Consider the following 12,570-nt stretch of genomic DNA (forward strand, 5'->3'; position numbering starts at 1 on the left):
GAGGGGAAAATAGTTCCACTGCATAAAGGAGGATCCAAGACTACTGTTGCAAATTACCGGCCAATCAGCATATCAGGATTCGTTGTCAAGGTCTTGGAGAAAGTAGTCAAGAGAAAAATACAGGAATGGATTGATGAAAATGAGATACTGTACAGGGGACAGCATGGTTTTGCGAAGGGTAGATCATGCCTCAGTAACTTGCTCAAGTTTTATAACACAGTGACGGCTGAACTGGATAAGAGTAATGGGTTTACAGTGATACTGCTGGACCTGGCTAAGGTCTTTGACAGGATACCACATGGAATTCTAATCCCTAAGCTGCAACATATGGGGATGGATATAGGGTTGGTGAGATGGATAGGTGGGTGGTTGATGGAGAGATATCAGAGAGTAGTTTATTCAGGAGTAGAATCCAAAAGACGGCCTGTGACTAATGGTGTGCCACAGGGTTCTGTTCTTGGACCACTGCTATTTAATTTGTTCGTTAATGATATAGGGAAGGATCTAAGAGGAACAGTTCATTTGTTCGCTGATGATGCAAAGTTGGGTAGGGCAATAGTGAATGCAGAAAATGTCAAAATCTTGCAGGATGATTTGGATAGATTGGATTTCTGGAATGGATGGCAATTTAATGTGACAAAATGTAAGGTTATGCATTTTGGGATGAAAGATTAGCAGCAGTATACTACATTGGTGGAACTGTACTCCAGGAGATTGATGAGGCCATGGACTTAGAGTGCTGGTGGATAGGGAGATGAAGTTTAGGGGACACATAGCAAAAGTGGCTAAATCTGCTCATCAAATCACTTGGTTGCTGAAAAATACTTTGACGAGCAGAGACAAGCAAGTTATTGTTCCTCTATACTGAGCCTTGATAAGACCTCATCTTGAATACTGTGCCCAGATTTGGTCACCTAGGTTTCTTTTTGATGGGGAGGAGGTGGAGAGAATCCAAAGGTGAGTGACCAAGATGATAGCAGGTCTATGGAATGAACCTTATGAGAACAGGTTGAAGATTTGTGGGTTGCAGAAATTGGTTGATAGGCAGAAAAGGGGAGATATGATTGAGACATTCAAATTGCTGAAGGGTTTCTATAGGATTAATTCAGAGGATATTTTTGAGATCAGGACCGGTGGTGGGAAAATTAGGGGACATCTGCGGAAGCTGGGCAAGAGTGTGGTTAGCAATGGTGTTAGAGTTGGGTTCTTTACTTTAGAGTGGTAAATGAGTGGAATAAGCTGGCAGAGTCTGTTGTGGGTGCTATGACAGTGAATGAGTTCAAGGCAAGGTATGATAGATACTGTGAGAATGTCGAATAGTTGTGTGGACATGATGTTTAGGGCCTCCCTCGATGCGTCTAAGGACTCCCTGGAGTTGCCTGTAATAATAATAAAAAACTTCGACATTCTAGAATGTTATTTTTCTTACTTTTCTGTTAGCAAAATCGTCGATGACAATGGCGAAGTCTATTTCATAGTAACCTAGGTAATTTTTAATCTATTTTTTTTAGAAAAACTCCTCTCTCAACTAGCAACACTTACAGCAATTGTGAGGAAAATTCGCAGTAGTCTTACAATATTTGGAAATGAGTTCTCACGACTGTATTTTAGAATTAACTGCAAAAGTTCAAAAAGGTTCAAAGTGCTGCCTGGGGAAGACCGTCCCCCTAGCACCCCTCCCTAGCTATGCCACTGGCTTTACATTATGAGATACTAAGGCAAGTGATGAGAAGTTATACCACCTTGCCACAAGTTGCCCCTGTCCTGATAATACTTCAGGCGCAAACTTTGTTTGCTTACACTTGGATAAAGGATTAACTAAGTATATCATTTCTTGTATAACCAAGTGGAAAAAACATAAAAAAAAACTTCCAAGAATTCAAAGATGAATAACTGCAGTGGAATGATGGAAAGTAGTGGCATGCTGTATGAAGATTCTGTGGCAAAAGATGTGAAAATGGAACAAATGCTGCAAGTATGCCTGAGAGGAGCAAAAATAGGAAGAGTGACTGAGAGGGTATGGAGGGGGAGAAGAAGTGCAGAAACAGTTGACATCTGGTAAGAATAAATTATTATGAGGAAGTGTTAATGAGGTAATAGGGAATTGCGAATGTTGCTAGGAACAATAAAGAGTGAGTGGTAGAATTGTGAGTGTGTGTCAAAGGTATGATAGTAGGGAGCTGAGGAGAAGAGCAGTGCATATCAATGCTATAATAACTAGAATGTGGAGGAAAAGAGGACTTGAATATGTAGATGTATGATTAAATTTGAAGGTAAGAGAGAGTTTGATATAGATGGTCTTCATTTGAATGATAACAGTAGAGTGAAGCTGGGCAATGAAGATAGCACACAAGTATAAGATTTAATGATATTTTCTCATACAGTGATTACAGAAGATGTTGCCAATTGAGAGTAATCATGAAAGTGGCTAGGCAGGTACAAGTTTAGAATAAAAGAGATGTGTGGAATTACAAAACAGAGGACAATGATACATTTAGGAAAGAGATTGGTCACATGCAGTTGCTTGATCAGTTGAAAGTCAGCACTGGGACTTGTTTTGAAATCAGTAGCTTATGGCAATGTCAGATTGTATTCCTAAGATTAGGAGGATAAATAAGGTAGTGATAAAATGGATTTATGCAGGAGCTCCTAGAAAGAGGATGCTACGAAGGAGATATAAAAAATAGAGTATTTATTCCTTTGCAGCCTGAGGAGTGTGAGGCACAAGCTAGGAAGGTGATGAGCGTAGTGAAGAAGGAGAAATTTGCATATAAAAGGAGAAAGGCTGCAACAGTAAAGCAAAATCCTAGAGAATTATACAGTTATGTCACTGGCAGAAGAATGTGAATATGGAACACTGAATTTAGTAGCTGGATGGGATACAGGTTACGTCTACTGGAGATGTAATGGAACTGTTTAATGAGTATTTTGTTAGTGTATCCATTTAGGAGGATTAGAAGTAACAATAGGTAGGAGGTTGACAAATCAAGAATGGGAAGTGTTTAGAATATTAAGTAATCGTGATGTTCATTAAGCTGTGGGACTGGACAGGATATCACCATATATTACAGGAATATGCAAAAGAACTGATGGTGCTCTTGACTTGGGTTACACAGGAATCTGGAAACAGGAAGAATAGTCCTAGAAGAGTGGAGAGAAGGAAAAATAGTGTGCCACATAAAAGAGAATCCAAGTCTGTAGTGTCAAACTTTAGGCCAGTGTGTGCATCAAGTGTAGTGGTGAAAGTGTTAGAAAGGCTGCGGTTAGAGGCAGAATACAAACCGGGATTGACGAGAATGGAAATCTTTTGAGAGACTGGCTCGAGCTTGTTAAGGGGAGATTGTGTGCGTTGATAACTTAGTTACATTTTATAATAGGGCGACTAATGTATTGGGCAGTGGAGATGTTTATACAGTGATTTATCGGGATTTGGATAAGGCATGTGATAGAGTACCATATGATGAACTACTTTCTGAAATTGAGTAGGACTGGGATGAATGTTAGTTGGTAGCTTTGTTACAGGTATTGTCAACTGATAGAAGCCAGTGAGATATGGAGATGCAGTATCCTGAAATAGAAAAGTGAGTAGGACTGGGATGAATGTTCATCCCAGTAGGATGAACATTCTCTGTGTTCTAATGGTCCTAGAACAGAATCCCAGTGGGGTTCTGTTCTAGGACCACTGCTGTTTAATTTATATATTATTATTATAATTTATACAGGCACACTCCATGGAATCAGAAAACTTGTCATGGGAGACCCACACTGTCTAACATAATACCTATCATACATCTCCTTAAACTTATTCACTGTTGTGGTGCTCACCAATCACCTCTGGCAATCCATTCCACTTATTCAGCACTCCAAGTAAAGAACCTAGTTCTCACATCCTTACTAATCACTCTTTTAGACAACTTCAAAGTGTGATCCCTTGGTTTCCCCTCTACTCCACATATAGCGAAAATTTTCTTCTGTGTCAGTCTTATAGAATCCCTTTAGTAACGTATAAGTTTCTTTCATCTCCCCTCTCCTCCACTTGTCAGCTAAACTCTGTAATAACCCACACACACAAACATCCTCACACCACACATCCTCACAATGTTCCTCATTCTCCCTACCACCTCCACAGTCCATTAGAAATGCTGGTGACCAAATCTGTGCACAGTAGTCAACATGTGGCTGAATCATAGCCTTATAAAGAGGGATAATAACCTCACTATCTTTACTTGTCAATGTGTTCTTCAACATCCAAGTAATCCTCGAGCTATTTTGCCAACTCTTGCAATATGTCCTCTGAATTTCAAGTCTCTGTCTCAGATCTCTAGGCTCATCAATTTCCTGTAATCTAGTACCATCAATATGATATGATACGAAGTATGTAACCTCTTCATCCCAAAGTGCATTACCTTACATTTTTCAACATGGAATTGACAACCATTATTCTTTGACTACAGTACCAATTTAAGCCATACTGCAAGATATCTATATCACCTTTATGAACTATTGCCATACCCAGTTTTGCATCATTGGAAACAACTGAATATCCCTCCTCAAATCTGCTTCAACGGTATGGTAATTTGGGCTGAAGAATGTTGATATTATTTTAGCATTGCTAAGTGTGAAGTCATGATCTTTGAGAAAAAGAGAGAATATGGAATGATGTTTATTATACTGGAAGAAACTTGACTCCAGGAGGTTAGGAGGAAGGAAGAGATCTGGTGGGTAGGGTATTGGTGGATTAGGAACTGAATTTTGAGAGTTATTGCAAATTTGTAACAGTTACTATTGCTGCTATAATGTGATGGCTCCCTACCTGTTAGGAGCCATCACATTATAGCAGCAATAATTCAAGAAGCTGATAATTCTACTATATAAGGCTATAAGGCACTAATCAGGCACATTTATATTTTGCAAAGATCTATGTAACTGGATATCATGTATTACCAAGAGTGCTTCCATGGGTGAAGTTATCTATATCTCAATCAGTATCAGCATTGCCTTTTGGTTGGAAAGAGTGGATCTGAAATTTCATCTAGAATGCAAAAGATTCAGCTGAAGGTTAAGTTAGCCAGTCTCATGGAAGTGGCAGGGTTTTTTCATTGCAAATGATAGGAAACAAGCTAGCAGAACACACATTGCAGATAGAATTAACTGCCTTATTATAATCAGTAATCAGGTTTTAAGAAGTCAAGTTACTGGGCCAATGGCAGGCCCTTGAGCCTGACATGAAGAGCAGATGGATCGCAATAGTAAGTGACTAAGGCTGTCTCAGGACTGGAATGTTGAGTGTGAAGACAGATTAAGGGAATGCAGTCTGCAGAGATTGGTTGATAAGAGAAGAAGAGGTGATACGATCAAGACATATCAGTTATATATAAGACTTATACAGTATATATATATATATATATATATATATATATATATATATATATATATATATATATATATATATATATATATATATATATATATATATACACACACTGTATATGTATATATATATATATATATATATATATATATATATATATATATATATATACACACACTGTATATGTATATATATATATATATATATATATATATATATATATACACACACACACACTGTATATATATATGTATATATATATATATATATATATATATATATATATATATATACACACACACACTGTATATATATATGTATATATATATATATACTGTATATATAGAATGAGAGGTCATCCATGGAAACTGTGTAAAAATTGTAACTAAGTAAATGAAAGAGAGATTTTTTGCATGTTGAGTGATGAATGAATGGAATGTCAGACCAGAGTAGGTGATGAATTCTCCAGTGATAAATGATTTGAAGAAAAGGTATGATAAGCAGTGGTGCACCCAAGGAGGGGGCCAAGGGGCCCTTCCCCCCTCCCAAAAAAAAGAGAAAGGAAATAAACACTAGAAAATTTTACAAAAATCTTTTCCTAATTAAAATTCTATTTTTTTTAAATTTATGTTGTGTCTTCTATTTCTATACTACTTGTCATGTATTGGCGATCACTGTAGATGCTCAGTCATTGGTCGTTTGCAATGCGTAGTGTGTATTCATAAATCGTCTACTCAACCCCCCCCCCCCAAGATTAAATCTCGAGTGCTTGGGCCCCCCCTTCCAAGATTAAATCCTGAGTGCGCCACTGATGATAAGTATTGTGGTCTTTGAGTGTTTGGCCTTCTGTGATGAATCTTTTGATTCATGCAGACCTGGAAAATAGTGCTGAATACTAAAAGGATTAATTGATTGCTGAACTTGCCCGCTCTTAATGAGAAGAAGAGGTGATTTGCCTACCCATGTACCATTAACTCATTGGAAAAATGTGTGACAGATTAGTTGCTAATACAGATGTTTTGTTTTTCTAATTAAATTTTTTATCTATTGCATATACAGGAAAATACTGACACATTGCAGTGCTACTGGTGTTCTTGTTTTCATCCAGATGGAGTTTTTTTTTATTTTGAGTAAGCTAATCATATGCCATTGTGTAGGGACCTGGGTTTGATTATATAAATACTGATTAACAGCATTAGTTTTTCTTTTTATAAGATCAGTAATCTATTACATGCTTGCACTAGTTGGGAAAAAGCTGTTTATTACATTCATTTAATTAATTGCACTTGGTCGTCGACTTAAGACCGACTTCCATTCTGGCTGACAGGTCGTAAGTGATCTGGTCATATGTCGGCCATATATTTATTAACAGTATTCTTTAACCTTTCTAATTTTTTTATCATCTTTATAATTTATTTTTATAATCTTTTAAATTTAGAATTATGTATATTGTACATAAGGTGAAAAATAATACTGTACATACTGTACTGTAAACATAAAAATACAATCTAAAATTAATGTAAAAATTAATACAAATGAAATTTACAAAATCAATTTTTAATCTTTGCTTGTGCTGGGTTGTGGATCGTCAGGGTCATGTTCTTGGGTTGAGGTAGGAGATGTTCTCTTGATGAGGAACATGCTGAGCTTTGTTTGAACAATTTGTTTCTTTTTTTCTTCATATATTTCATGATAACAACGCACAGCATCTTGAATGATACATTCAAACCTTTGTGAATCGTTCGACATTAGGGTCCATTGCTTCAAAACTGGCAAGAGCTTTATTCAGTTGCGAAAAAGAATTTGATAAACATTTTGCAGTGAATTTCTTTTCTGGCTCCTCTTCTTCTTTCTCTTCTTCCTCTCTCGCTTTTTCTTTTGACACTCTCTGTGCTTCCAATTCAACAACTCTTCATCCGAAAGTTCTTTTATTTCACAATCTAGCAACTCCTCTACGTCTTCTATTTCACATTCTAATTTAAGATTTTTTGCAAGTTTAACTATTTTTTCTGTAATCACTTTCAGTTCCTCTCCTTTTTCAAATCCTTCAAATGTATTTGCATAACATTTTAGACACTTTTTTCCAAATTCCTGACATACAATTCTTTGTTGCACATTCCCATGCGGTCGAAATATTCTTGATACACTGAAGAATGTTGTACTGCTTCCAAAGATAAATCTTTAATAAATCAGAGATTTATCTCTGATTTATCAAAGATAAATCAGCATCAGAATCTATCGCTTCAATGGCTTGTGCGAATGTCGTTCTGAGGTAGTGAACCTTGAATGCTGAAATAGCACCCTAATCCATGGGTTGAATGAGAGTGGTTGTGTTAGGTGGCATAAAAACCACTCTAACATTATGTTGAAAGTCGTCCAGATGAGGAGGGTGGCCAGGGGCATTGTCCATAATCAATAAAATCTTGAAAGGGATACCTCTCTCTGCACCAAATTCACGAGCCTGGGGAATAAAGCAGTTCGTGAACCGGTCTTCGAACAGTTCTTGAGTCATCCAAGCTTTAGGGTTTGAATGGTAGTAAATGGGAAGTGTGTGCTTGTTGATGTGCTTAAATGCACGAGGCTTTTCTGAATGATAAATGAGAAAAGGCTTCGGCTTAAAACCATCGGCATTCCCACCAAGCAACAAATTCAATCGATCCTTAAAAGCTTTGAATCCTGGCATCCTTTTTGCTTGTTGGTATATGATCTTGGTGTATGTACGTATGATTGGGCATGCGTTTCCATTACAAGCCAGTTTCATCTACGTTAAATATTTGTTCCGGTAGATAACCTTCTTCTTTGATTAAAGATCGAAACTATTAACAAATTTTTGGGCTTCATCATCTGCACTTCCTGCTTCTCCTGTGACACGTACATTATGCAAAGCAAATCTTTTTTTAAAACGCTTAAACCATCCAGTACTAGCTTGAAAATCTTCAGCGTGATTGTCTCCGGTGCGTGATTTTAAACTCTGAAACAGACTTCTAGCCTTCGCTTGTACTGTGCAAAGGCTCATGGGTGAATTTTTCTGTATTAAATCTTCCATCGACATAAACAACAATTTCTCCATTTCATGGATGGGTCCTTGTCATTGTTTGGTTAAAATTGTAGACTTCATAGGTGCGAAACCTTTCACAGCTTCCCGAATTCTTTCTTTGTCCTTAAGTATCATCGATACCGTGGAATGTGATAATTTCAATTCGCGTGCTATTGTATTCACTTTCTTTCCGCCTTCATACTTCTGGATAACTTTCATTTTACACTCTAAATCAATAGTTTTCCTTGACTTCTTAGCTGGCGTATCTGTAGATGAAGGCATTTTCCTTTTACTAGACATTTTATGGGTAGTATTTCAGTAGAATTTTAATTAATAGACCACACACAACAGATGCTTGAACATGACTGAGTGTGTGTGAGAGATAGTTATCATACGCGGGTTATTGTACGATAATTATTGTATCCCATAGATATCGTATGCGCAGCTGCCTGATTTATTATTAATTTATTCATTAATTATTATTTTTTTTTTGTGGTCATAAGTGTGGATGGTCATAAGTCGATGACCAGGTGTACTTATTAATTTCATTCATATGCTAACCACTCGGCCAGCCTGATTGGCTGAGTGGTTAGCACATCTGCTCCCCAGCCAAAAGGCTGCAGGTTCGAATCCCACCGTGAGCATGGATGTTTGTGATTGTCTGTGGAAATACCAGTGGTGGCGTTGGTGTAGTTGTGGTTAGTTGGTGGATTGTGAGTGGCGGAGACAGTTGTAGAGTGGATGCTCTCCCTCGATGAATTTTTGGACTCCCTGGAGGTGACAATTAATAATAATAATAATTTCATGCAGTTATGTACAAGAATTTTTTTTTTCAGTTATATAAAATTACCTTGCATATTCATTTATATCTTAATAGTCATCTTATACTTAATAATGTTATTTACTTCTTTTTTTTTTTTTTCAGGCACTTTGAAAAGTATAGCAGATGAAAATCAGTCTGAACAGCCGGAAGTTAAAGGTAAGATTTATTACATATATTATTTTTTCTTTTATTAATTTTATCTGAAATTAGGTATAAATGAATTTACATCTTGACATTACTACATGCTGCTTGTACAAGTTATGGTAATAATAAATGAAATTTAAGGTTTGTGAATATTTTTATGTAATAATATTTTTTTTCTAAAAATTGTCTCATAAATTTGGGGTGCATCTTATAGTCTGGTATGTCGTATCATCTGAAAAATACGGTAAATTTGTAACACGTTTTCTTTTTAATGTTTTTTTTTTGTCCAAAAAAGACATTTGCCCTTTGTCAAAATTAAACAAACAAACAAACAAAAAAAATGCCACTTGAATAAATATTATTAAAACTTATTTAATAGCAGATTAGTTTGTTTGCTACATTTTTTTAAATATTGAATTAAAGCTAATTTGTTTTTCATTGTTATTATCAAATGTTTACAGTTGAGTAGCAGTTTTAGATCAAACTTGTTCTATCATTTTAAAAAGAATAAGTGCATATCAGCATTCTGTAATAAGATGCTTTGAAAGCAGTGAGTGATTATTATTATTATTGTTATTATTATTCCTGATACCTCCAAGGAGTCCGAAGACTCATCGCCGGAGGACACCTACAACTGTCTCAACCATGCAGTTGATTCTCAACCATGATGATTCGAACCCTACTACGAATCATCTTCCATGCAGTTTTTTTTTTTTTTCAGATAAAAAACATTTTTGGAAATTATTATTATCATTACATACTCCAAGGACTTATTACAGGGGAGAATAGCCCACCATCTACACTTCTTAATTTTCCATTTACACACTATGCCATCTGCCATCCAGTGGTAGTATTTTTGTCTGTTCATTGCATTTGGACTCTGGCCAGTTGACTGTATGCAGGATGAAAAACCCAAGTTTCAAGGAGAAAAAACCGATACCTCTGTATGAGATTGGCTAATTCACCATCAGTTGAAAAAAGCCCACATAAAGGTTTCTCTTGTCATGAAAAGACTCAAACTCAGGGATTTTCCAACTGAAGGGCACAATGCCCCATCCTTTTTCCAACTTCTGCTGGCCTGGTTGATCAAGTCATGCCCACAGCAGGATTCAAACCTGCAGCCTGTGTTTGTGATTGACTTTAGGTGAGAGGTGGATTTCATCTCCTGGTTTTAGATCACCATCCTGGTTATTGGAGGCCTGAAGTGTCATGAAAAAAAATTCATTATTTGGTCTTTAGAGTAGAGTTTCCAGATTATGTAAAAAATAAATAAAAATACAAATGTATAATTAATAAAAAATAGAAAAAACTCTCCTTATTCCACATGGTATGAATGTACTATAGATTTACAAAATGTTTTTGTGAGCAGGAACCACATGGAAAAAGATGAAAAAAAAAAAAAGAAAGAAAAATTGCACTATGGAAGCTCTTTGTAATGTGAATTTTTATATCTGAAAATTCTATTCTCGAACATAAACTGAATAATTTTAATACTTCACCGTATATAAAGGAAATAGATTATTAACACTTCTTATGGAAAATGTTTTGAGTGTTGAAGAAATAATTTCTATTTTATATATCTTTTACAAACCATTTAAAATTTTATTTTTATATATTTTATGAAAATTATATTCTTATTTAGAATGTAATTTTTATAAAATTGTATAAAATTTATTTTGTATTCTTAAATATAATGTGGAATTTTATATATATATACACACCTGATGGCAAAATAGCACATATTTTTTGCTTCCCATTACACAAAAAACACAGAAAGAAAAACAAATATACATATTGTTTTTCTTTCTTGAAATTATTTTATATATGTATATTTAAGAATTAAATCCTAAACTGACCTTAAATTCTTTTGGCATACAGAGATGTTCATAATTTTGAATTTATCAAACATTTGACAGATATAATAATACTGAAAAAGGATATAATAAAAGTCTCTACCTCTTAACATTGCAGACAAAATTAGACTAGACTCAAAATATACATCTTCAATATGCAAGTTGAAGAAGAAGAAAAAACCTTGTGGAGACAGATGAATAATGGTAATAATCAGTTGCATTAGAAGTGCAAAGAACATTGGAACACCTACAGAAACTTGACCAAAGAAGAAGAAAATTTAACTATAAAATCACTCAAAAAAAGTTTATAATTGCTCATTATAAAGGCTGACAAAGGTAGCACTACAATGTTGTTAAATAGGAAAAAAAAATTACTTGAAGAAAATGAAGCTGTTGGATTCTGATACCAATATCTATATAGCATTCAGGTACAATCTTATAAAAAGAACCAAGAACAGAACTACAGAGTTCTGTTCTGAAAGGGATTATATCATGGTCTTCTGAGGTAGTAAAAAAAAATTAATCTACACTATTCTAGACTCTCAGAATCTGGGCTTCCCAAAATTGACACAAATGATGTACTGATAAAACTCATCTCTAGACAGTAGCAGCAACACTGAAGGAGTTGGTAGGTGTTCTCCCTCCTATATTAAAAATAGTCACCACTTGATTATGAAAATTAAAGACTATTTATAATTAAGATCTCTCAGTTAGCTTTAATATATTTGCCCTTTTATGAACATCCCCATCAATGATCAAATTCTTCTACATAGAACAAACTTTTGCCCACCATTATGGTCCTTGATGTCCATGTGCTGTGCTCAGGTTACATGTGGCAAAGTAACTTCTGTATTCAGAAAGAAGAGATGACCTGACCATTATCTCATCACTGTTTTCTCCTGTTGCAAACTTCTATATGGAAAAATTTCAGGTGGTTGAAGAACACACTGACAAGCATGGATATGGTATTTCTCTTTATAAGGCTTCAATAAGACTGTATTTAGACTACTGCATGCTGATCTTTTTGTGTGGATTTCATGGGGGATGAAGCCATTTAAAGGATCCCTAGGCAAGTGCCCGAGATTGTGGCAAGCCTATGAAATGCTCTATATGTGAAAATAAATTGAAGGTCTGCATGCTTCAAATACTAGCTGATAGGTGAATAAGAGAGGATAGAAACATATAAGTTATTAAAGGGATTTTATAGGATTGATAATGAAGACTTTTTTCCAATACATTGCAGGAAAGGAGAGAACAAGAGGTTACTCCTGGAAATTGTATAAGAGCGGTTAACGAGAGTATTTGTGAATGCTTCATTGGTGAGAGTTCAAGGAGAAGTATG

The 12,570-nt window shown here is 35.4% G+C and overlaps 1 protein-coding gene across 6 annotated transcripts in view; it reads left to right on the forward strand.

Annotated features, from left to right (window-relative positions):
• LOC150096090 (kielin/chordin-like protein) overlaps positions 1 to 12,570 on the forward strand; it is a 649,251-nt gene that overhangs the window by 162,907 nt on the left and 473,774 nt on the right. For all 6 annotated transcript variants that reach the window (XM_090408779.1, XM_090408780.1, XM_090408782.1 and 3 more), the window contains exon 2: positions 9,334 to 9,387. In XM_090408779.1, the coding sequence (XP_090264905.1) occupies positions 9,334 to 9,387 (54 nt within the window). The remainder of the gene's footprint in view (positions 1 to 9,333; positions 9,388 to 12,570) is intronic.

Source organism: Typopeltis vanoorti, chromosome 19 (assembly GCF_054136105.1).
Source record: "Typopeltis vanoorti isolate ZY-2024b chromosome 19, IOZ_Tvanoo_1.0, whole genome shotgun sequence".
In the NCBI taxonomy this organism is placed as follows: Eukaryota; Metazoa; Arthropoda; class Arachnida; order Uropygi; family Thelyphonidae; genus Typopeltis; species Typopeltis vanoorti.